Source organism: Polychytrium aggregatum (genome assembly GCF_025602895.1).
Source record: "Polychytrium aggregatum strain JEL109 chromosome Unknown BJ171scaffold_33, whole genome shotgun sequence".
NCBI classification, from domain to species: Eukaryota; Fungi; Chytridiomycota; class Chytridiomycetes; order Polychytriales; genus Polychytrium; species Polychytrium aggregatum.
Window position 1 is genome coordinate 55280 of NW_026516235.1, and position 21720 is coordinate 76999.

The following is a 21720-nucleotide window of genomic DNA, read 5'->3' on the forward strand; positions in this document are numbered from 1 at the left end:
TACGTCGAACCGATCGCACCGAGACCTCCGAGCCTCCTCCGACTGCCGAGCAGCGCATCCAGGCCCACATCGGCGACCCAGACCCCGATCGCACCACTTGGATTGGCATCGATCCTGGAGTCGGCTCCATCTTCACGGCGGTCATCCAAGCACCGGGCCACCAAGACGAGGTGGTCTCGTTCTCCAATGCCCACTACCAGCAAATGTGTGGCCATACGTCCAACACCAAGTGGCACAACACCATGAAGTATCGACTCGATATCGAGACCTGGATGTCGACCACTCCCTCGCCCAAGGTGTCGTCCTCGGAGGCTTTCAAGGTCCATCTCACCCATGTCCTGCGACCGGAGCTGCGAGTGCAGCTCGACTTCCACCTTGGCAAGAAGGCCCGTCACCATCGCTTCACGGGCCACAAGAGACGTCAAGTGGCCGTCGACAGGATGTGCAAGGCCGTCCTGAAGCACGCCCCGATACGGACCGATGTGGTGATCGCCTTTGGCAATGCATCATGGCGACAGGGCAAGGGCTATGCATCCAGCCCTCGGAGGCAGCGGTTTGCTCAGTACTTTGAGCAGTTCGAGCACCACCGTCGCCGTCCCAATCACCATCATGGAAGCGTCAAGGTGGCCTCGACGAACGAGTTCAACACCTCGCAAGTGTGCTCCAAGTGCCTGGAGCCAGTTCGGTTGGAAGGACTCGATGCGCCCAGTGTTGCGAATTCCCACTTTGTCAGGAGCTGCAAGAATCCCAGCTGCCGGACAGTGTGGAATCGCGACGTCAATGCGGCGCGCAACATGATCACAGTATGCAGGTCGATTGTGGAGATCGGAGAGCGACCGGCGGTCTTCACTCGGAGGCTGCCAAAGTGATCTGTTTTATTTCTTGTGGCTTTGCTTGACGCAAGCACAGCACATACTACATGTTCATGGAAACGGCTGTGGTGTCCCGTTTTTTTCTGAATAAAGTGTAGAGTTGCAGCGGCCGCATGGGCCAGTGGTGCTGGCGGCGGGTCCATTACAGCGCATCGAATAGGCAATCAGACACCATTTCCCTGGGACAAACCACTCTGCACATGGATCAAATCGCACTCGGCCAACAACGGCCAAGGCCACATCATCTCATAGAGTCAGTCCAAGACTTGCAATACCGCTGCGGTCATGTCGGTCTGGGTGGTTTTCGCCTTTGCTCCGCGCCTCATGGCCCACGCCACCGCGGCTGGTGTCGCACCAGCCCACTCGCGGCTGTTTTGGTCACCTGCCTTTGCGCTCTTGCCATGCCCAAGACCTGCATCCTCCGCCCACACCTCTGCCCTGTTTCGTCGTCCATCCCGCTCTCTCCAGCCCCCATCGGCACCGTCTCATATCCCTCCCCCTCATTTCTCACCATCACACTCCCTCCAGCGATCTGCCATGAAACTGCAGGTGTCTCATCTCTGCCTGGCTCTGGCTAGCCTCGGTAAGACCATCGTTGCCGTCGTTGCCGTCGTTGCCGTCCTCACATTCGAGACTGACTAGAGCTCTGGTTTGAATAGCCGGCTCGGCCCTGGCTGACGCCGGACCGGGACAGACTTGCGGCGGTCTTTTGATGACTCTCTGCAACAGCGACTTGACCTGCATCGTGGACAGCTACATGATCTCCGACAACACCGGCGTCTGTGTGGCCACCTCGAACGTGAGTCGCTCTGCTCGTCCTGTCGGTGCTGCTGCCGCTGATTCACAAGGGCTCCTGAGCACTCGCTGGGATCTGCGGTGGTGCCAGATCACCGAACAGCACCATGAGGAACGTGCAAGATGGAAAAACGGATGGGCCGAACGTGAAGCGTGTCCCTGGAACGTGGTATCCCCGATCGATTGCCTTCTCATCTGGCTGCGTATCTGTCTATTTGGTCGATATCTCGTCTCCGCGCTCTTCGTCACGCCAGGTCGTCGATGCCAACCAAGCCTGCGGCGGGAACTTTGTGTGCAACAATAGTTTGATGTGCGTCGTCGCTGATCCTGCCAACGCGACGGCCACCGTCTGCAAGCCCTATGTAAGATTTGCTATCGCCGATGGTTGGGTGTGTCGGAACCGATGCGGGTGCGATCCGGAGATACACTGACGCGGGCGCGGATTCCTCCCGAGCAGACCGAAATTGCTTTGGATGGAAGCCAGTGCGGACCAACCATCAACAAGTACTGCAACCCGAAGACGGCACAGTGCATTGGCGGAACATGCAAGACAGGGTGCGTCGCGATCGAGCAGCGATGAGCACCGGGGCGACCCGATTGTCGGGAAGAGGGTGATGCAGCACGACACCGAGAATGTTCTTGGAGCAAGCGCCGCCGTGTCGACTAATCCGGATTTGCACCACCGGTTCCTCCAGCAGCAGCAGCAGCAGCAGCAGCAGCAGCAGCACGGCAGCCACCGTGACCACCGGTCCGTCCCAGACGGCCTCGACTTTGGCAACGGCAACACCGGCTGCTGCGTCGCCGACTTCCAAGAGCCCCGCCTTCCGTGTCGTGCCGGCCGCTGTCCAAATGATTGCCCTCGGCGGGATGGCTTGGATGCTCGGCACACTGGTCTGAAACAGCGACTGGATGCTCAGAGATCGTTGCCTGGAGTCGCGGATCGCTGTTGTATGTCTCGTTTCGTGTGAATGTCAATATCTATGGTTTGTAGTTTGCTGTATGAGGTCCTGGTTTCCACCGTGAGTTGCGTCGATGCACGGAGGCGGCGTGTGGGATATCATTGGGGGAGGTCCTGAGGTCTATTGCGATGGCGATGAATGCACCACAAACACAAGACATGAGACATCAGACGCGAAACACCAAACAAGACACCAAACAAGACACCAACCCTGAAACACCAAACAAAACACCAAACGTGAGACACTGGCCTGTCTTCATTGGACGGATTCGCGGACTGTGCATGGCCCGACGCGCGCTGTGCCATACAGCGTCGCGCAACTGTGGGACAAGTGCAAGTGGATTGTCTGTTGGGCAATCCTGTGGTGGAGACATGCACTCTTCGCGGCACTGGCGTCGCTGAACGATATGCGTCATTCGCATCATTGGAAGCGCCATTAGCATCATTGGAAGCGCCATTAGCATCATTGGAAGCGCCATTAGCATCATTGGAAGTGCCATTAGAATTAGCATTAGCATCATTAGCATCAGAATTATCGGCATTAGCATCAGCATCATTGGCAGCATCGTCGACAGCAGTGCTGGCGTCCCCGCGCCTGTCCCGGCCAACAACGAGGAGCACAGTCGCGTCGCCCCCGGTCTCGCTGCCGTCTCGTTGCTGTCTCGCTGTTCTATTTCAGGACCGCCTCGCCTTTGATCCTCCAAATGTCCTCTTTGCTCTCCATCGCCCTGCCCCTGCCTGTGTCGCTTCTTCTGCCCACCCCGGCGACTCGTCGATCCGACGACTGCCTCCATCTGCTCGCCTGGGCCGCATCGCCTCGATCACGCTGCTGCGTCTCTGTCGCCCCAGTCCCGGCCTCCAGGTCAGCTACGCCCACTGCGCTCACCAGCAGCGTCTGCACCGTCTGCGTCAGCCCGTTGTATCCAACTGCATGTCTGCTTGCTTTCTGGCCTGCTTTCTGGCCTGCCTGGTCGGCGGCCTCGTTCTAACGCTTGCTCTCGATTCCGATTTGTTCTTGTTCCTGCTCTTGTCTTTGCTGCGATGCATCGACATCCGTCGGCTGCTGCATCTGGTGCCCATTACGTCTGTCAACCTCATCCTCAACTCCCTCTTTAACCGGTCACCGTCGTCGCCCACATTACGGCACTCTTCTCTCTCTCGACCATCGAACTTTCGCCTCGTCGCTCTCCGACCGGCACTTGCTATCCTTGATACACTCGGGCCTCCGTCTGCTCTCAGCGTACATCGTTCTTCCCATGGATTCCAGCGGCGATCCTTCGGCCGGCACCAACACCACCCTCGTCGTCGTCGTCGTCGTCGCTTCGTTGGTGACACTCTTCTTGAGCTTTGTCGGCTATCGATATGTGCGTGCAAAGTTCATCCCGAGTCCGGCTCGTCGTCCAAGCGATGACGCTCCCGAACGCTCGACCTCTCAGCGCAAACTCGTCAGCGTGCTCTTCCACTCCAGCAACTCTCCCACCGGCAGCACAACCTCGCCCGGCATCACCGCTACCTCGCCCAGCATGCACCCGGTCCTGCCCCAGTCCAGTTCGTCCATGCCTCTTCCTCCCATTCCCGAGTTTCTGGCCCAGCCTTCCTCGGACCAACGCAGCGACCGTAGCGACCGCAGCGACTATGAGACGGACAGCAAACGGTCTCTCGACTATGTTCCAGGCAAAACAAGGGCCCGTGCCCTCTCCCATGTTTCGTCCGTCTCTTCCTTTGGCCACCAGGACTCGGAGAACGGCGTGATATACTATCGTGTGCGGATTGCCCACAATGCGCAGCGGCCCGACGAGCTGACGCTTGTCCCTGGCGAGTCGGTGTCTGTCTGGAAGGTCTTTGAGGATGCCTGGTGCCACGGATACTCGATCGATTCAGAAAAGACCGGGTTCTTCCCGCTCTCGTGCATCCGCAATTCTCCAAAGCTGTACACCCACTCGTCGTCCAAGAGCTCTCGATCGATCGCCGGCAGCCGCGCGCCAACCCACTCTGACGACAGCTTCAAGCCCGACGGCAAGCCTCTGACTCCTCTGGCCTCTTCTCCGCTATCGCAAATAGTGTCCGTCAACAACTCCTTGAACAGAAATCGTCTCTCGAGCTCGAGTGCACTCAGCTTCGAATCCAGCAACGTCGCAACGATGCTCCGACCGCAGAAGCGCGACGCCAGCTTGAGCTATGTGCCTCCAGCTGTGCCTGAGGGCCAACCCTGAGGCCGCAGCAGTGCATCCTCTGCATCATTCATATTCCCTATCCCACCCCTCCACGAATGGCCAGAGCCTGTGGCCAACCGATGCTTGGTCCGTGCGCCCTGCCGTCGGCCGCCCGTCCGCCTGGTCGGGCATAATTTTGCACTCACCCGTCTCTATTACTTTCCTCTGCCTTGTTTGAACCACTCCTTCGTCCCCAACTCTGCTCAACTCGACCCCCGCCGGTCGGCCATGTACCTTACTTGTCACTTTCACTGTCATCATGCTATGAATTTCAACTCGTGCTCCCCTCCTCCCAGCGCTGGCTGCCTGCATGCATGGATCGATGCGGACCCTTCTCCTTTGGTGCAGTGCGCGGCTCTTGCGACAGGATGGGACACCCGGATTCTGTACAGTTGTTCCAGGAAAATACTGGGGCAGTGTCATTTTTTCTCTGGCACCAGAGGCCTGAAGCCTGCTGAACTCCCGTAGACCCCCCCCTCGTAGGCAAGCCGTGCGATTGATTCCGGTCTTCGTTGGCAATGGCTTTGCTTCCGTTGGTTTCGAGAGCACAATCTTGAATACACCCGGTCGATCTCCTGTGGCAATGATCGACGGACACGGTGCCTCGATACGGCAGGTTGGTGGATGCATTCGACTCCTTGGACCTCCCGAGTCACTTGGCCTCCATTATCCTTGGGTGCACTGTTCGGTTATGGTGGATGAGTGGTGCACCCAGGACCCAGAAAGAAACGGCGGCCCTGGCTCGGACAGCGTGTCCCGCTTCGCTTTGGGATCGGCGTAAACTCGGTCGTCACAAACTCGACTGTCATAAGCTCGGTCGTCATGAGCAATGCCGAGCGTGCCGGCTGCATTGTCGCTGTTCTGGGCCATGGTGCGTGCTTTGTGCCGACAGCTGCCGTGCTCCCACCGTCCTGCCGGCACTGTTGGCGATTTGGGCAGCAGCGAGGCAGCAGCGGGCATCCTTGCGCCTGGCAACCACATGTGCGGTGGCGGGGCGATGTTGATCAGCCAGGAGGCGACGGAAGCCCAGATGCGGTTGACATTCGACACAATCCCCTGCTTCATCCAATCAAACTTGCGTAAACAATGATAGAGACCCAACGTCGCCGTGGATCCCATTATTGCTCTGTATGCAGTTGTGCTGCCGCTCGCTACAATGCCATTGAGCGCCGTTCGCTGCTTGCTGTTGGTCCTCACTCGTCCGCCCCTCTGATCTTGCGCTGCTCTGTGATTCGGGGGCCTACGCAAATAAACACAATAGATCACTTCGATCGACCAGCGTGCTGGGTGAATGTGGGCGAGGCTTTCTCTGCTCTGCTTTCCCATCCCCGCTCCGTCGTCGCATCCGGATTTTGCAGCCACAGGCCAGAGTCCATACCAGGACCAGCACTGGCTATCAGTATCGATCCTTGTTTCTCATCAGCCCGCGGCTCCCTCGGCCTGTCCTGTCGCCAATACCGTGAGCGAGTACTTTTCTGGTCACCATCAGGTTTGTGGGTGTCTCTTGCCGACGGAGGGTGGAGGCTGCACCGCCCAGGACGGGCTTGGTGGTGCGGCTGGAGCCTATGTTTACCATAGGCACCGTCGCTGTTGCCGCACCGAGGTTGTTGTTGTCCGTCGACAAACCACTGCGGCTGGGCCGCTGCCTCGCCCAGAGCTCGTTGGCTCAACCGAACGAATGAGTATTCAATGTACCGTCGCCTTACTCAACGGCCTGCCTTGATCTCCACCCTGCCCGGCTCCCTCCCATCCCCCGCCAGCACCCGCACTGGATAGCGAAGCGGTTTTGCCTCCCCCTCCCTGCCTCGCCTGCACTGTCCTCGACCAAGTACTTTGACACCAAGCATCGCTCATCGGGCCTGTCCATATCCAACCTCGGTTCTCCGCGTGTCCGCACAGCAATTCTCGATCTGCGACTGCGATCCAAGTCGGCCCCACATCCTGTCAGCTCAAAGCGATGAGCATCCAAGTGCAAAACTCTGCCAGCCACAGTCCTGTCGGAAAGGCCCAGCCCGTTCCAGACTCCCAGGTTGGGAACTACCGACTCGACAAGACGATCGGCCAGGGAACCTATGGAAAGGTCAAGCTGGGCATCAATGTCTTCACCGACGAGAAGGTTCGTGGGCTTGGTGTCGGCAGTGGCTGGCATTGATCGGAGAGCGGCCCACTTTCTCACGGCAGCCAGTGGCACCTCACATCTGCCTCCTCCTTCGTTGTGTTCCCACATTCCCCATCACCAGCATCATCTCCACCATCCATTTGGCTCGATGCCCGCCTCCTTATTGACTACAAAGACTCGTTGCTTCTGCCGGGAATCTACGCACCGGCTTGGGGGACGCTCTGCCATAGCCCCATGGATGGCGCACTCACATCCTGTCTGACCTTGCCGACACTGCGTGCGCCAGGTTGCCATCAAGATCATCATCAAATCGCAGATCCAATCTCCCAAGCAGATCGCCCGCCTCCAGCGTGAGATTCGGTTCTTGAAGCTGCTGCACCACCCCCACATCGTCAGGGTCTACGAGGTCATCGAGACTGCCGACTTTATCTACATCATTATGGAGCATGCTGCCGGTGGAGAGCTCTTTGACTACATTGTTGCTCACAAGCGGGTCAAGGAGAAGGAGGCTCGGTCGTTCTTCCGCATGGTCCTGTCGGCCGTCGACTACTGCCACAAAGTAAGGGCGCTGGCTCGAGCGAAATGCTCGCCAACGGAATTCCCACCGAGTCCTGTTTCTGCATCGCACACACGCAAGTCGACCTTTTCACTTTCGGGCTCGTGCCCTTGGAAGAAGTGAGGGAGGGGAGATGAGTCCTCAGCACCTCAATAGTAGAGAGTGCTGTTTCGGCCCGCTGACTCTAGCAATCATGCATTTATCCCCTCTTGATCATCGCGGGGCTCCCCTGCGCCGACCAAACGATGCATAGAACGCAGTCATCCACCGAGATCTCAAGCCGGAAAACCTGCTGCTCGATAGCAAAAAGAGCATCAAGATCATCGACTTTGGCTTCGGGAACAACTTTACAGTCGACGGGCTGTTGGACACGTTCTGCGGGTATGGCTGAAGCCCCGCTACCACTTGGAATCACACCCGAATTGCCGACGCCTGCGATCGTTGTTCGAATGCCGCTGCCGATTTTCAACCACAGCTGCTGAGCGGGCTCAGTTCCTGGGCCACCCCTCTTGCCCAACGTCTGTTGATGCCATGGCGACTGAGTCTCACTCTGCGGCGTTTGCTTCTTTGCTGGGTAGCTCTCCGTTCTATGCAGCCCCAGAGATGATCCTGGGCAAGAAATACGAGGGACCCGAAGTCGACATGTGGAGCTTGGGTACGGCGAACACTGCGCTTTGACCGCAGCTTTGGAGTGCAAGCGAATGCGCTTTGAGCCAAAGAGCAGCAAGCATCGTTCGTTTGGATGCCTCTTCAGATATGGCACTGACACTATCGTTTGGGCATCGACTTTCCCGCTCAAAAGGCGTGATTTTGTTTGCGCTACTCTGCGGACACCTGCCCTTTGACGACGACAATATGAAGGAGCTGTACAAGAAGATTGCCAGTGGGTCGTATACCTGCCCGGACTACCTGATGCCACGTATGTGGGGCTTTGGCCAGCGTGTTTGATATCAGTTGATGGCCTGGAGAGTCGCTTGGGTGCTGGTGGTCTGACAAGTGGCTTCGATGCCTGTGCTTTCGGCCATGTTTGCCGTCGCATTTTCCTTGTGGGTCAGCTTTGTCGGCATTGACGCAATCGCATTGAGACCGGGGTCTCGAGTCGCTCGCGATCTGCCGGCTTCGATCGGACTCACATCATTTGTGCAGCAACACATCGTCCGCACTTGCCATCTCGGCCGACGCAGTCATCTAACATCCGCTCGAATGACCTGCTTCCAGATGCACGGCACCTCATCAGCCGACTTATCACCGTCGACCCCAAGAAACGGGCCACGCTGGCCGAGGTGCAGCAGCACGCCTGGGTCAACGAGGGATACGACGGCCCGCCTCCAAACTATCTGCCCGAGCGACCGGTCATCACCGACGTGTCCAAGCTCTCGAAAGAGATTGTCGGGCGCATGCTGGCGTTTGGATACAAAATCGAAGATCTCCAGAGCGCCTTCCGCCCAGACGATGACCAGTCGATCCCAAATCCCGTCCGGGCCACGTACTTTCTCCTCTCGGAGATGCTCCAGCGAGAGGAACTGCGATTGAGAAACGAGAGGAAAAAGGCGCTCCTCGAGAGCGTCAGTGCAAGTCAGTTGAGCTTTGGGGTGTCGAGCGCCGGCCCGTCGACTCGCGGCAACAGTCTCGACACCCTCGAGCACATCGCCAAGCTTCCACCACCACCAGCGCTGCCGTTCAAGATCGAGCACACCCAGTCCTTCTTTGGTCCCAGCGGCAGGGGCCGCAATCCAGCTCCACACCACGATCTTGAGGTGTCGTCACTGGAGCACGAAATGGTGACGCAAATGCAGTTGTCGAGCCAGCAGCGCAAAGACTACATGCCCATCGATGGTCTGGAGGGCTCAAAGTCCTCGATGGGCTCCAAGGGAACCTCCAGCTCCATGGTTGGCTCCACCGTGAACACCTCCAAGCTCGGATACACCAATTTTGTGTCGATGCCCAGCCATCTCAATGCTACCTCGCCGATTGCCGAGATGCCACCCGCTCATGTCCATCAGAGTCTGCATTCATTCCAGCCGCGCCAAGAGCGTGGCCCCTTTGAATACGTCGAAGACTCGCACTGGAGGGCGGACAACTATGAGGAGCAGTATCAGCGGCACCAGCAGTACCAAGCCCAAGCGTTTCAACAGCAACAACAACAGCAGCAGCAGCAACAACAGCAACAGCAACAGCAACAGCAACAACAACAGCAGCAGCAGCACTCGTTTCATCTGCCCCAGTTCCAGCTGCCGTTTTCGATGGCCCCGACACAGCCCTTCGCGGCTCCTGTGCACCTCTCGGACCGGCACTCGCAGTTCTCCAGCAGCGGAACGACAAACTCCCAGCCATCGATTGCTCCAATGTCGATTCCGCAGCCCGAGGCTGCAAAGTCTGTTCTGACCTCGCAGGCAAGGCAGGTCAGCTGGAACCCGTTCGAGTATACGCCGCAAAGCTACGTACCCTCAAGCGACATCAAGTCCAGCTCGCAGCGACGTTCGACCATCCCATCGGTGTTTCCATTCTCGTTCACGTCGCAGCGGGCTTCCGGAAGCGGTGTCAACAGCAGCCATAACAATCTATCGATTCCACAACCGCAGTCTCAGTTGCAAATGCAGCCCCACCCTCAACCTCAGCAAGTCTTTTCGTCTCTTGGAAGCGTGGCGGTGCCGGCCCGGAGAGACAGCGGCAACAAAGGCGGCCGCGAGGAGCTTCGATCGGTTTCTGGCTGGTTCTTGAACGTCTCGACCACATCCTCGAAACACCCGCGCGAAATCATCGAGGAGGTGCTCCGGGTTCTGCACGAGAACCGGGTATACTACCAGTTCGAGAGCACCTACATCCTCAACTGCGAGATGGACGCATCGCCTTTGGTTGCCTCGGACAAACCGAACGAGCAGTCGTTCATCTCGGGCCTTTTCCAGAGCCAGGCAGCCAGCAACAGAACAGCTGCCGTCCCGGGTCCCGAAGGCGGCGATGGCTTTGGCATCCCCATCGACGAAGTTGCCGCGGCTGTGGCAAACAGCGAACAAACCCTGGCCTCGCAGAACGACCTCAGCGCTGCCCCAAGGCCATCCTTCACCGTTCACCGCCCACCAGGCCTCTCTGGCCGCAACTGGGTGGCCTTCCAGATCGAGATCTGCACCGTGCCGAGGATGGCGCTCTATGGCCTCCATTTCAAGCGAATCAGCGGCGGCATTTGGAACTACAAAAAGATCTGCAACAAGCTGCTTTCACAAATGAATCTGTGAATACTCGGTCGCCACCACCACCAGCTATAGAGACGTCTGCGAGCCTGATCTTTTGGCATGCATTGGCCCTTCTCCGCCGCTTGTCCGCTCCTGTGTACTATGAATGCGAATATCTATGCAGCACTTTGCCCACGTTGCATAGGGTGCGAGACGAGCGGCCCAAATTGATGGCTGGAGCAACGGCTCCCGAATGATCGCCTTTCTCAAATCGAAACGGCGCACCATAGACTGCGCGCTGAGTGGGTCGAGTGAATTGTGTGAAGCTCGAAGTGTGAAGTGAATTGTGTGAAGTGTGAAGCTTGAAGTGAATTGTGTGACTTTATTCGTCGCTAGAAGCTCAATGATATCCGCTTGCTGGTACTCCGTCTCGGATCCACAGCGGCAGAGATCTATCGCGGGATGCAACTGTCTGCAGCCGTCTCGACACCACAATCCCCGTGCAGCCCGAGGCAGTCAACTCGGAGCGTGAGAACCGCCAGATCCACACGTGACTTCCACATTTGTCGATATTGATAGTGCAAAGCCGGCTGCTGGACATGGCGATCGGCTTTTGGGAGTCGCCAGGGCCAAACAGGACGGCTCGGTGGAATAGCACGGCCACGCACACAGAGACAGAGTCGTCGATCCCGCTGCGCCGACCGAGTTGCATCTCGGACGACTGGACATTCACCTATTGCGCCTTGACACCCTCAATGATCCAATGCTGTTGAGATCTTCGACCAGGTTGGCCATCGATGGAGCGAACACCGGAGCTATGTCCGTGTTCTCTTCGATTGCAAATCCACTCGAGGTCACCACCATTGCCATTGCTATAGCCAGAGCGACTCGAGCGCTTTGGTGTTGCTGATCCACTCATCAGCAGCCCCTTTGATCTTCCCCAGCCGGACCCGAACCCAGGTGGCCGATGGCTCCGAAGGCAAGAAACCCACAGCCACGGCCGAGGCGATCGACTCGAGGTGAGCCAGCGTCGCATGTGCCGCTCGAGTTGGTGTGTCCGTTGTATCGTATCTGCTGATGCAGCGCTCGACCGCTCAATTCTGCAGTGACAAGACCGACACGACTGCCAAGCGACCGAACCGAGTAAGTTCCCCACTGGTAACGCCGGTCGCATCATCGGATGAAAATCCAGCCTATGGATCGGGGCCGAGGAATGGCCGAAATACTGGTGCCTGGTCCTTTGAACATCCGTGTTGCAAGCAGCTCGGTCCCACTGGCAGCGTAATCCGGCTCAACCAAGTCATTGGGCTAACAGCCATCCTTACGATCGTCATTGCATCTGCAATCCGCTCAGAGCAAAGCCACCTTCCGAGCTGTAGCAAGGTGCGTTGCAGAGACACACGGGTGAACCAACGATCCGATCGTGTCCCGCCGCCGCTGTCGATTTGCTCAATTCGACGGATCAACAAGGCGGTGGTGAATGGCTGTGGTGAATGGCTGTGGTGACGCTCAGCCATCGATCCAGCAGGATCGCAGAGTCTAACGAGATTGTGCTCAACGGGCGAATTGATACGGATATGCAACTGAATCGACGTGCGGATCACTGCCGGATCAACGCCAAATGAATATCAAAACTGTCGTCGCTCCTCATAGCAAAGTGGTGAGTCACACATCCAAGCAGCCAGCGGGGCATGGCGACCGTCCGTGCCGCAGACAGGATGTATATTTCCGGTCACTGATATGGCTGTTTCTTGACACAGGACTCGAATCGCAAAGCTGCATCTGTAGCGCCATCGGCATCTAAAACAGCAACTAAGCCCGCACCAGCAACATCCACCAAGCTACCGTCGAGGCCTCCGCGGCGAGATGAAGCCTCGGCCATCAAGCCGGATCTGAGCGGTGCAAAGGTCGCCAAGCGAACCGGAACCAAATCGTCTCTCTCGACCAGCGACAAACGCAAAGTCATTTCCACTCTACTGCCACCAAAACCACGTCTATCATCGTCACCAGCATCATCTGCAGCGATGCCTTCTACAAGCCCGCCCGCGATCGCTTCGGCATCATCGTCAGCGTCGGCACCGACGACACGAATGCCTTCTGCAGCAGCACGAACAGCACGACCAGTACGAACAGCGCAAATAGCACCAAAGACCCCGGCGGCTGCGTCGAAATCGGCGCTCAAGCCTCCCGCAACGACGATAAAGCCGCCGCTGAAACGCAGTAGCGACACTGTAATGCCGTCGCGACCCGATCTGTCGAGCCGGCCAAAACCGGAGGCGTCCAAGGCCCCGGTGCGGCGAGCGACATTCATGGCGTCAACAACACGCAGTTCCGGATTATCAGCGGCAGGCACACTGTCCTCCAAAAACGAGAACTCGACAGGTTTGCAGCGACTCGGGTCGACGCGCACACCGTCAAGGGCACTCACAGCTCCCCCAGCCAGAGGCAGGCCCAGCACCGCTGCTCAGTTGCCCGTGAGCGGCGCCGGGGCATTCACCAATGAACAATTCAACAACGAGTCGCTCGGTGACATCCTCGACAGCGAGCGGGCTATGGATCTGGACGAGAAGGTGCTGCGACGAGCAAGTGTCTTTGACGTTGGACCAAAACGAACGTCGATCATGCCCGTCAAGAATACCCGCCGAGCGACAGCGCACACGGCTGCTACGGTACTTGCCATTGCACAAGCGCAGATGTCGGTGCGATGTTGTTTGGCGAGCGGCAGCAGATATGATTTGCCACCGCCTTTCGTTTGCCCACTACCAACTGACTAGTTTCTCTGCTCCGACCACCCAAACCAGGAGCCTGCTCGGAGAGTCTCCATCTACAGTGCCCCTGTTCGCTATCTTAGCAAAAAGGTATCCAGCCAGCACCTTCCAGCGCTCCATAGCTGCAAAGTAGCAAATGGCGGTTGTGTCGGGTGGAGCTCGAACGTTTCTGACAATGACACGGCGATTCACATCATGCTCTTGCGTCGCTGCCACAGGATCCCGCTTGCGAGGAGCCCAAGCTGGAGAAGATCATTGCGAGCTATTTCGCCAACCGGGATACCAGTGAGCCCTCTCAGGCAGCATCTGGCCCTGCCAGGCCACAGCGGGGATACGGAGCCAATGCTCCTGCAACGCCCTCGCTCAACAAGATGCCCCTTCGCAAAGCCCCTCCGATAAAGCCAACCGCTGCCGCCCCGCCGTCCTTTGGTCCAGGACAGCGACTGGGTCCCAAAACGCCTTCTCAGCCACTGCGCCGAGCCGACATCGGAGCCCTGAACAACGTGCAACCGAGTGCCCCGCCGGCTGGCATGTTTCGGTCGGATAGCGATCTGACAATGTCCGACAGCCAGCAGCTCGAGAGTGAAATTGAGGCTCTGAACGAGATGGAGCGCATGCTGCTGGAGAGGCTCGGGGCCGAGGAGTTCAAGGCTGGTGGGACATAGCCCCGCCCCATATCGCTCGTTTCTTTGGCAATAGACTCTCGTCCGCTTGAACCCGCACGTCGCTTCAGAGAGGCAGGCAGTGCAACGTGCCCGGCTCGTATGTGCTGCGTCAAGTGCTGCACTCACATCGCCTTCGCACAGTGGCAGCCGAAAATCCGCGGATCATCCCAGCTCTCTGCACACTAAGGAGCCAGCATCGGTGTGCTGCGAGGATGCGGCTTGCACGAGACTATACGACTGTTGATGCATGAGTACTATTGGTGCGTGAGTTCCATGGACACGAGCAAAGGGGCCAGCAGGTTCGGCTCTGGCAGCATTGCAGTCGGCAGGCGTGGCAACAGATTGCCAGGCCCATGGGCGAGGCAGCAGTGCGGAACCAGAGTGTGCTTGGCTCGCGAGGAGACATCCACCCGCGGTTCATGTTGATGGGGGCAGTATTCTGGGTTTCGGGACGTGGGTCGGCGCAGCGAATCGGATCCAGGGTGCGCCTGTGGTGCAACAGCTTTTGGGCATCACGACGAGCTCAACCGCTTGCGGGCATAGTTGGTCTTGCCGGTCTTCTGGGCTGCGTCATCATCTTTGCTCTTTCCGTTAGATTCGTCCGAGTCGTCTGCGAGGATCTGGTTGCAGCGCCGCTGCAGATCGAGGGTCCACCGGGCGTTGCCCATATGGACACTCCAGAACTGGCTTGGGATGCATCCACACACAATCAGCTGCGAGATGCGCAGCGCCAGTGTCTCGATCCGGTCCTCGGTGGTCGGGTCGCCGGCAAGACCGCTGCTGGCAACGAGCAGCTCGTACTTTGGCTTGTCGAGTATGTTGCAGAGAGTGCTCATGAACGACTCGGGCTCGATGGCGTTCTTGAGGAAAAGATCGACGAGCAGATTCGATGTGCGCTATATCGATCATGGAAATGGACGCAGCGATTAGCCCATCAGAGCAAGTGGAGTTGGGCGGCGGAGGTGATGCGCCGGCCACTTACGTCGCTCGTGTTGACAAAGGTGGTGAAGATGGCTTCGAGCACATCGATGGGGCTGGCATTCGATGTCCGCATCACTCGTTGGATGCCCTGGACGAGGCTAGCCGAGTCGACAGCTTCGCTCTGCCGTTTCTGCGACTCAAGGAAGGCAGAGACCGCGCGCGGGGCACCGCCGGGAATCAGCTGAAAGATGACCGAGGCGCCGTCGCCATTGTCGTTAGGGTACAGCTGCTGATGCAGGTTGATGAGCTGACGAAGGAAGCCGTTGTTGGGTCGGGTCTGGTGGTTGCATGGCGATGGGGGGAAAGGGCATGATGGGGGACATGTTTGTTGCTGGGTTAGGATAGCTGGTCGAGGCGACTGGATGTGTTTGTGGTCTGGGCCAACGGTCGGGCGTCGTTCGGTGCGGCAGTGGCAGCGACAGTGACAGAGCAGAGGGACAGAGGGATGGATGAGGGTACCTGTCGCCGTCTGCTCTTCGTGAGCTCATAGGCGGTGTTGAGCGACATGCCCTTGCATTTCATGAGATATCCAATCGTCAAAGAAGTCGAGCGCGAGATACCGGCTGTGGAGGCGAGCAGCAGCAAGAGCACGCAAAACGGGCGACCAAGTCGGTCGGATGAGAAGGCATTGAGAGTTACAACCAGTCGCAGGAGGGCGAGAGAGCGGGGTGCTGCAGCGCCTCACTCCAGACCAATGCTGCGAAACGTACCTTGACAGTGGATCAGCACAATGGCATTTTCGTTGCTCTCGTAGGCCTCAGATACAAACTGGCAGCAAACCTCCCAAGAGGCCTTGAGCGACTGCGTCGGCGTGTCGCTGATCTGCAGCTTCAGATACTTTGGGTTGGGCGGAAGCGAGACGAGGCGAATGCCCTGGGTCGATCTGGGGTTGGCTGCAGCGGGGTTCGGCTGGGAGCCATTGGCATTACCGCTGACGTTGTCGCTACCATTGCCGCTGTCGGTGCCTCTGCTGCCTTCGTTACCGCTTCCATCAGCTGGGGTTTTCTCGTCAGCTTTTGCTTCGCTGGCGGAATCGCCACTGATCAGAATCCCGGCTCTCTCGGCCTCGGCGTCCCAGTCCTGCACATTCTCGAAAAAGTTTCGGCAGAGGCCTGAGGCATTGACGATGTGGGTGATGCCGAGGCGCAGCAGGACATGGATCGATGCCGCATGGTCTGCAGAGCCAACATAGAGCTTTTTTTCCAAGATCTCGGCTGGATCGTCAATGTCGTGGCCTTGCTTTCGGACCGAGTTGATCTTGAAGAGCGAGACAGCATCCGAAATGGAGGAGGTTGCTCCGGTTCGAGTTTGGGTCTGGCAGACACAGACCAAGCCCGACACCAGGCGATTTGGCAGTGCACAGCGGCCACGGCAATATGGGTCAGCTCAGTGGCAGCGGGGGCATCCAGCCGAACGAGGATGTTGGGCTAATGCGATGCGCCAGTGGGATGGGATTCTCGCAGGGGGGTTGCAACAGCACAAACGGAGCTCCGAGCAGTCGAGGACGGCATGGGCCTCGGGACACTGGAGGGCGCCCGCGGGGCAGCAGACATACCGCCATTGCTGCCGGTGTTGGGAGGAGTTACGGCGCTGTTGAAGGAGGAGGGGTCGCTGATGCCTTGGGTGCGGATGGATGATGATGGCAGGGCGAGCACACAGCAATCCTGGCGGCCGCCTCCACCCGAGAGCGCCGCCCGCAGGCCGCCAAGGCTGGCTGGGGCTGCAGCCAGGGCCAGGAGCACCGCCCCAGAAGAGTCACAACCGACGAGGGCCGCTCCCCTGGGTCGATCGGACTGCCGGGCTCGGCTGTGTCCCCGTGAGCCGGACTGACATGGTGCCGTGCTCCAGAAGCGAATCGCACAGCAGACCCACAGTCCCATGGCATACAGGATTGTGCCGGCGCGGACGATGGCCTGAGCAGATTGTATTGTGCAAACCGGACCAGAGAGCACGACTGACAGCACGACCGACAGCACGACCGACAGCACGACCAGAGAGCACGACCGACAGCACTACTGGCTCTGGGACACAAACGCTTTGATCTCTGGTGGAGATTAATAGGATGCATATCATATGAGCTTTGCAAGCCACTGGTCTGTCATGCAAGACCACCCAACTCGCAGCAGATGCACAGAGAAACCACACAGCTCCCTTCTCGCATACGTACTTTCGATGATATCCATATACGACTTGTATGCTGGTGATTCAGGATACTGGTCGAGGAACGACTCGCCAAAGTCGCACGATTTGGCTGTACGGTAGTTTGCGTCGCAGAGACAGCGGGAGATGCACAGCCCATGACCACACAAGTACTGGTTAGTTGGGCGACGACAAGCACAACAGCTGGACGAGCATGGCAAAAGGCGCCGTAGCTTTAAGGCAGCGAGATAGCACGCAACACGAGGCATACCGATTCGCGGATCGATCGGAATCGACCCAAGGAAGTTGATTCCCGTATCGGCAGCCATCTTCCGGGCCCCGCCAGTCGTCGGGGCAAAGATGGGTGTGTCTTTGTGGCATTTGGGGCAGACAAAGCCGCTCATGTTTTCAACCACGCCAATGATGGGAATGCCGACCTTCTTGCAAAAGCTGATCTCCTTGCGCACGTCCTGCAGCGAGACCTCCTGCGGGGTGGTGACGATGACGGCGCCGTCGATGCCGCTTTCTTTCAGATAATTGACGATGGAGAGATGCTCGTCTGAGGTGCCTGGCGGAGTGTCGACAACGAGGTAGTCCAGTGCGCCCCAGTCGACGTCCTTGAGGAACTGCTTGATGAGGCCTATCGAACGACAGTCGCTGTGAGTGCCGGATAGCTCCAACTGAGCGAGCCGTGCCTGCTGCTGCTGCAAAACTCGATGCAACTCAAGCCCAAGACGGGATGCAAACCTACCATTCTTCTTGGGGCCCCTCCAGATGACAGCATCGTCCTGGTTCTGCAGCATGAATCCAATCGACATCACCGCCAGGTTGTCGTTGACATACACAGGCGACCATCCAGAGTTGCTCTGGTGGATCTGCTCGCCCTCCAGACCCGTCATCTTGGGCATCGAAGGCCCGCAGATATCGACGTCCATGGCTCCGACCTGGATATGTTCGTCAAGGGACAGCGCAAAGGCCAAGTTTGTTGTGAAGGTGCTCTTGCCGACGCCTCCCTTTCCGGAGAGCACTAGGATTTTGTGCTTGACGGTCGCCATGCGCTCGTTGATGAGCGGAATCGCTGCAGATTCGATGCAGATTCGATGCCCAGAGGCCCCGATTGGAACAGCGTCAGTGCTGACTGAACGTCTCCATGGCCTCTTCTCCAAAGTGGCAACATCGGCGGGTCCTACCTGGATCTGGGCCCTTTGGTGTTGTTGCGCAGATCTGTTGGTTGGGGCATCCGGCACAGGCATCGGCTGCAGATCACAACGAACCGAGGATGTTAGCCATGGAACGAGTGGACCTTTTCGGCTGGATGCACCATCGGTGGACATACCTTTTCCAGCCTGGTCGCTCTCGGTTCCTTGATGGTCAAGAAGCAGATTAGCAGGCGCACAGGATTCGGTCAGCGTCGATCGATGCTGGGTCCCACCAACCCGAAGCACATGCTTTCGTATGAATCGGACCGGTCTCGGATCTGGACGGCACAAACTGGCCCGCTTGGGCTGCCAGAGGCGATGCGGTGTCTCTCGCTGAGCAGCGCCGTCGGTCTGCGTTGGCACTGTTGCTCACCGGGGCAGTGCTGGGGAGCGTTATCTGGGACGCTGTTCTCTGACGACATGGTGGTGGGGGGAGGGACGGTGCTTGCTGTCGGGTTCGGCTGATGGCGGCACTATTCTTCTAGAAATCGGCAGTCGCCAGATGCGGGCTTTCGGCCAAGACAGAGGCGGATGGGCAGATTGGGTGAGAGGTTTTGGGCCTTCAGGACCAGAAACCATGTCTGATAAAACCGAGGCTGACAAATCGCCCACTTGCAATCTCGATATCTGGCCGCCGTGCTGGATGCCGCAACTCACTGCGCTCGATCCGAGCCGCCGCATTGGTTGCTGCTCATCGCTGACAAGCTTTCTCTCCCGTCCCGCTCGCCCCATCCCCCCCTCCAGCAGATTCCAGGAGATCCCAGCGGTCTCGGTCCCGACCGGCCTCGGAGGTGATTGCTGGGTCGAACAATGAGGGGATGATCACGTGATCCGTCTGGCTCTGGCTCTGTCCAAGCTCCGCCTCAGAATCCTGCTCGCTGACCCGCCAAAGCCGAGATCTCGCCCCGGCCACAGCCGCATTCACCGAGACTTGATCCGACCGACCGAAGCGCAAAATGTCAAAGCAAGGGTGGGTGCTGATGGCTGCAGCCCGGCCAATGCACCGATATCGCAGTCCGTCCGCGAGTGCGAGACAACGGCAGATGCTCACGCTACGGGTCTTTTCTTTTGCAGCTGGGAAGAGTCCGAGTTTCCGATTCTGGTATGAAGCCTGCCCCTCCGGAATATATCCGGGACAGGCCTGCTCATCGCTTTCGCCACAGAGACATAGCTTCAGCTCAAGGACACAGAGCGCTGCAGAGCGACTGTGTGTGTGCATTCTAACCTGCGTGCCTCCCTTCGTCTCTCTGCAGTGCCACACATGTCTTGGCGATAATCCGTACGTTCGAATGTCCAAGCAGCAGCATGGAAAAGAGTGCAAGATCTGCTCCCGGCCTTTCACCGTCTTTCGGTGGTGTCCGGGAGCCGGCATGCGCTACAAGAAGACGGAGATCTGCCAGACATGTGCCAAGATTAAAAACGTATGTCAAACCTGTGTTCTGGACCTCGAGTTTGGTTTGTTGGCCAGTTCCTTTCCTTTATTCTTTGAAATGCAGTCGCAGCACCGTCAGCATCGTGCGTGGTGGAAGGGCAGCGCACCGACGTACCCTCGCAGCAGAGCCGGCTGCAATCACTCGCACTCGCCTTGGCCGAGCCACACCATCGGGGCAGCATCGCTGTGTGCCTGGAGCATCTCAAAAGAGCGGCTCTGCCAAGCGCTTGTCCGCTAACGCCCGCTGCGTCGGGACGGTTTAGGCTTGCCAACGCAGGTTCGAGACTCCATCATGGATGTCGAAGACAATATCCCGCGCTCGGACGTCAACCGCGAGTTTTTCGTCCAGTCTGTGGAGGACAAGGTACGGACTAGACGGGATATTGAAACTTGGAGACTGTCGGCACATGGGCGGTGCTGCAAGGAATGAGTGGCGAGGAGCGTGCGCCGACTCATGACCGAGTGTCGATTCGGACGTGGCCCCGGGCGATGCTCGGCAATTCTCGGCAATTCTCGGCGATGTTGGTCAGAGCAAGCCTTCTCCTTCGAGTATCACGGCATCCTTCGCTGACTGTCCGCGCCTTTCCAGCTCGGCAACAGCTCCCTGGTGGACTATGGCAAGGCCAATTCGGCGGCCAGAGAAACCCTCAAGAAGATGGCCCGGACCGATCCTTACTACAAGCGCAATCGCGCACACATCTGCTCGTTCTTTGTGAAGGGCAAGTGCACAAGAGGCGACGAGTGTCCTTATCGGTGGGTACTGTCGCCACTACCTTTCCTCACGCCCCACTACCCTCTCCCCGAAAGCGCCGGGTGCTTGGCCGTCGCAACATCTGTTCGTACCTGACCATATCGGTGAATTGGGCTCGGTCCACCATCAGCCACGAGATGCCTGTCGAGAATGAGCTCTCCCACCAAAACATCAAGGATCGATACTATGGACAGAATGATCCTGTTGCAAAGAAAATATGTATGTGGCCGCGCAAGTTGATCCGTCAGAGCGCAACATCTGAATGACCGAGTCAGCCGTGCGGGAAACCGAGATACTCGGATGAAGGCGGCATCGTCACTGGCTGCGTGGCCCTCTCCCATCGCTCTCGCGAGTTTTAACGCATTGATTCATTCCCATCGCTCGGCGACCACATGGATATCAACCACCAGTAAATCGCACCGACAAAGGCGCCAAGCTGCGGCCTCCAGAAGATCCCACCATCACCAATCTGTACTTGACAGGGATTACAGAGGACATCACCGACACTGATTTGCGGTAGGTGTTATCACGCGCCTGAGAAACAAAACCATGCTTTTGGAATTGTCGCTCCCATGGCACAAAATATCGCTGACATTGTGCATGCGTGCAGAAACCACTTTTATGCCTTTGGCGAGATCAAGTCGGTCGTCGTGGTCAAGAAATCAAAGTGCGCCTTTGTCAACTACGCTACTCGCGCATCGGCGGAACTGGCCATCGACCGATCCTACAACAATCTCTCGATCAAGGGACACACTATTCGAGTGCAGTGGGGGCGTCCCAAGGCGCATGCGCCCCAGTCAGAGGCTCGGGGTGAGGCAGCGCAGCCCCAAATGACCGTCGATCAGCTCCTGGACATGGGAGGACCGCCCCCGCCTCCTGGCCAGGGATCTGGAAGCTACAAGTACCCATCGGCCGATCCCTCGTTGCTGGGAACGTCGACTCGAACCTTCCGTGCCTGAGAGGAACCCGCATGATCGACGCGGCAGCAGCGACTCTGTCAAAGTGGGGGGAGTGAGAGGTTTTATTGGGGCATTCTGCTTTCGGGTGCTGCATGTCGCTCTTTCTGGATGTGAATACACACTCGTCCATCGCTCATAACGAC

The 21720-nt window shown here is 58.1% G+C and overlaps 7 protein-coding genes across 7 annotated transcripts; 5 read left to right on the top strand and 2 right to left on the bottom strand.

Annotated features, from left to right (window-relative positions):
- Positions 1-1232: 1232 nt before the first annotated feature.
- Positions 1233-2665, top strand: BJ171DRAFT_569804 (uncharacterized protein). The gene is made up of 5 exons (XM_053113588.1): positions 1233-1455; positions 1532-1671; positions 1922-2029; positions 2125-2222; positions 2372-2665. Exons 1-5 carry the CDS (start codon positions 1410-1412, stop codon positions 2562-2564), a joined length of 585 nt encoding a protein of 194 aa, XP_052964238.1. The 5' UTR covers positions 1233-1409; the 3' UTR covers positions 2565-2665.
- Positions 2666-3329: 664 nt separating this feature from the next.
- Positions 3330-4838, top strand: BJ171DRAFT_476833 (uncharacterized protein; the record flags this gene model as incomplete). Its single annotated transcript, XM_053108850.1, has 2 exons — positions 3330-3558; positions 3865-4838. 2 exons carry the CDS (start codon positions 3330-3332, stop codon positions 4836-4838), a joined length of 1203 nt encoding a protein of 400 aa, XP_052964239.1.
- Positions 4839-6790: 1952 nt separating this feature from the next.
- Positions 6791-10746, top strand: BJ171DRAFT_628495 (uncharacterized protein; the record flags this gene model as incomplete). The annotated part of the gene is made up of 6 exons (XM_053115569.1): positions 6791-6954; positions 7244-7516; positions 7767-7894; positions 8092-8168; positions 8316-8432; positions 8732-10746. The coding sequence occupies exons 1-6, from the start codon at positions 6796-6798 to the stop codon at positions 10744-10746; spliced, it is 2769 nt and encodes a 922-aa protein (XP_052964240.1). The 5' UTR covers positions 6791-6795.
- A 553-nt stretch (positions 10747-11299) lies between these two features.
- BJ171DRAFT_186728 (uncharacterized protein) lies at positions 11300-14252 on the top strand. The gene is made up of 8 exons (XM_053106132.1): positions 11300-11469; positions 11628-11702; positions 11790-11826; positions 12038-12066; positions 12337-12343; positions 12444-13352; positions 13485-13541; positions 13670-14252. Exons 1-8 carry the CDS (start codon positions 11447-11449, stop codon positions 14114-14116), a joined length of 1584 nt encoding a protein of 527 aa, XP_052964241.1. The 5' UTR covers positions 11300-11446; the 3' UTR covers positions 14117-14252.
- A 96-nt stretch (positions 14253-14348) lies between these two features.
- Positions 14349-16830, bottom strand: BJ171DRAFT_515100 (protein-tyrosine phosphatase-like protein). The gene is made up of 5 exons (XM_053111891.1): positions 16653-16830; positions 15808-16411; positions 15557-15660; positions 15099-15374; positions 14349-15012 (listed from the first exon to the last, which is right to left on the bottom strand). The coding sequence occupies exons 1-5, from the start codon at positions 16656-16658 to the stop codon at positions 14629-14631; spliced, it is 1374 nt and encodes a 457-aa protein (XP_052964242.1). The 5' UTR covers positions 16659-16830; the 3' UTR covers positions 14349-14628.
- A 155-nt stretch (positions 16831-16985) lies between these two features.
- On the bottom strand, positions 16986-19192 carry BJ171DRAFT_515102 (P-loop containing nucleoside triphosphate hydrolase protein). Its single transcript, XM_053111892.1, is given in 9 exon segments — positions 16986-17077; positions 17090-17141; positions 17265-17348; positions 17508-17876; positions 17988-18314; positions 18427-18492; positions 18573-18599; positions 18809-18944; positions 19093-19192. 7 exon segments carry the CDS (start codon positions 18855-18857, stop codon positions 17110-17112), a joined length of 954 nt encoding a protein of 317 aa, XP_052964243.1. The 5' UTR covers positions 18858-18944; positions 19093-19192; the 3' UTR covers positions 16986-17077; positions 17090-17109.
- On the top strand, positions 19193-21716 carry BJ171DRAFT_515105 (Rbm22 protein). The gene is made up of 8 exons (XM_053111893.1): positions 19193-19405; positions 19510-19537; positions 19689-19890; positions 20131-20231; positions 20457-20620; positions 20749-20837; positions 21029-21134; positions 21229-21716. The coding sequence occupies exons 1-8, from the start codon at positions 19392-19394 to the stop codon at positions 21575-21577; spliced, it is 1053 nt and encodes a 350-aa protein (XP_052964244.1). The 5' UTR covers positions 19193-19391; the 3' UTR covers positions 21578-21716.
- Positions 21717-21720: the final 4 nt, after the last annotated feature.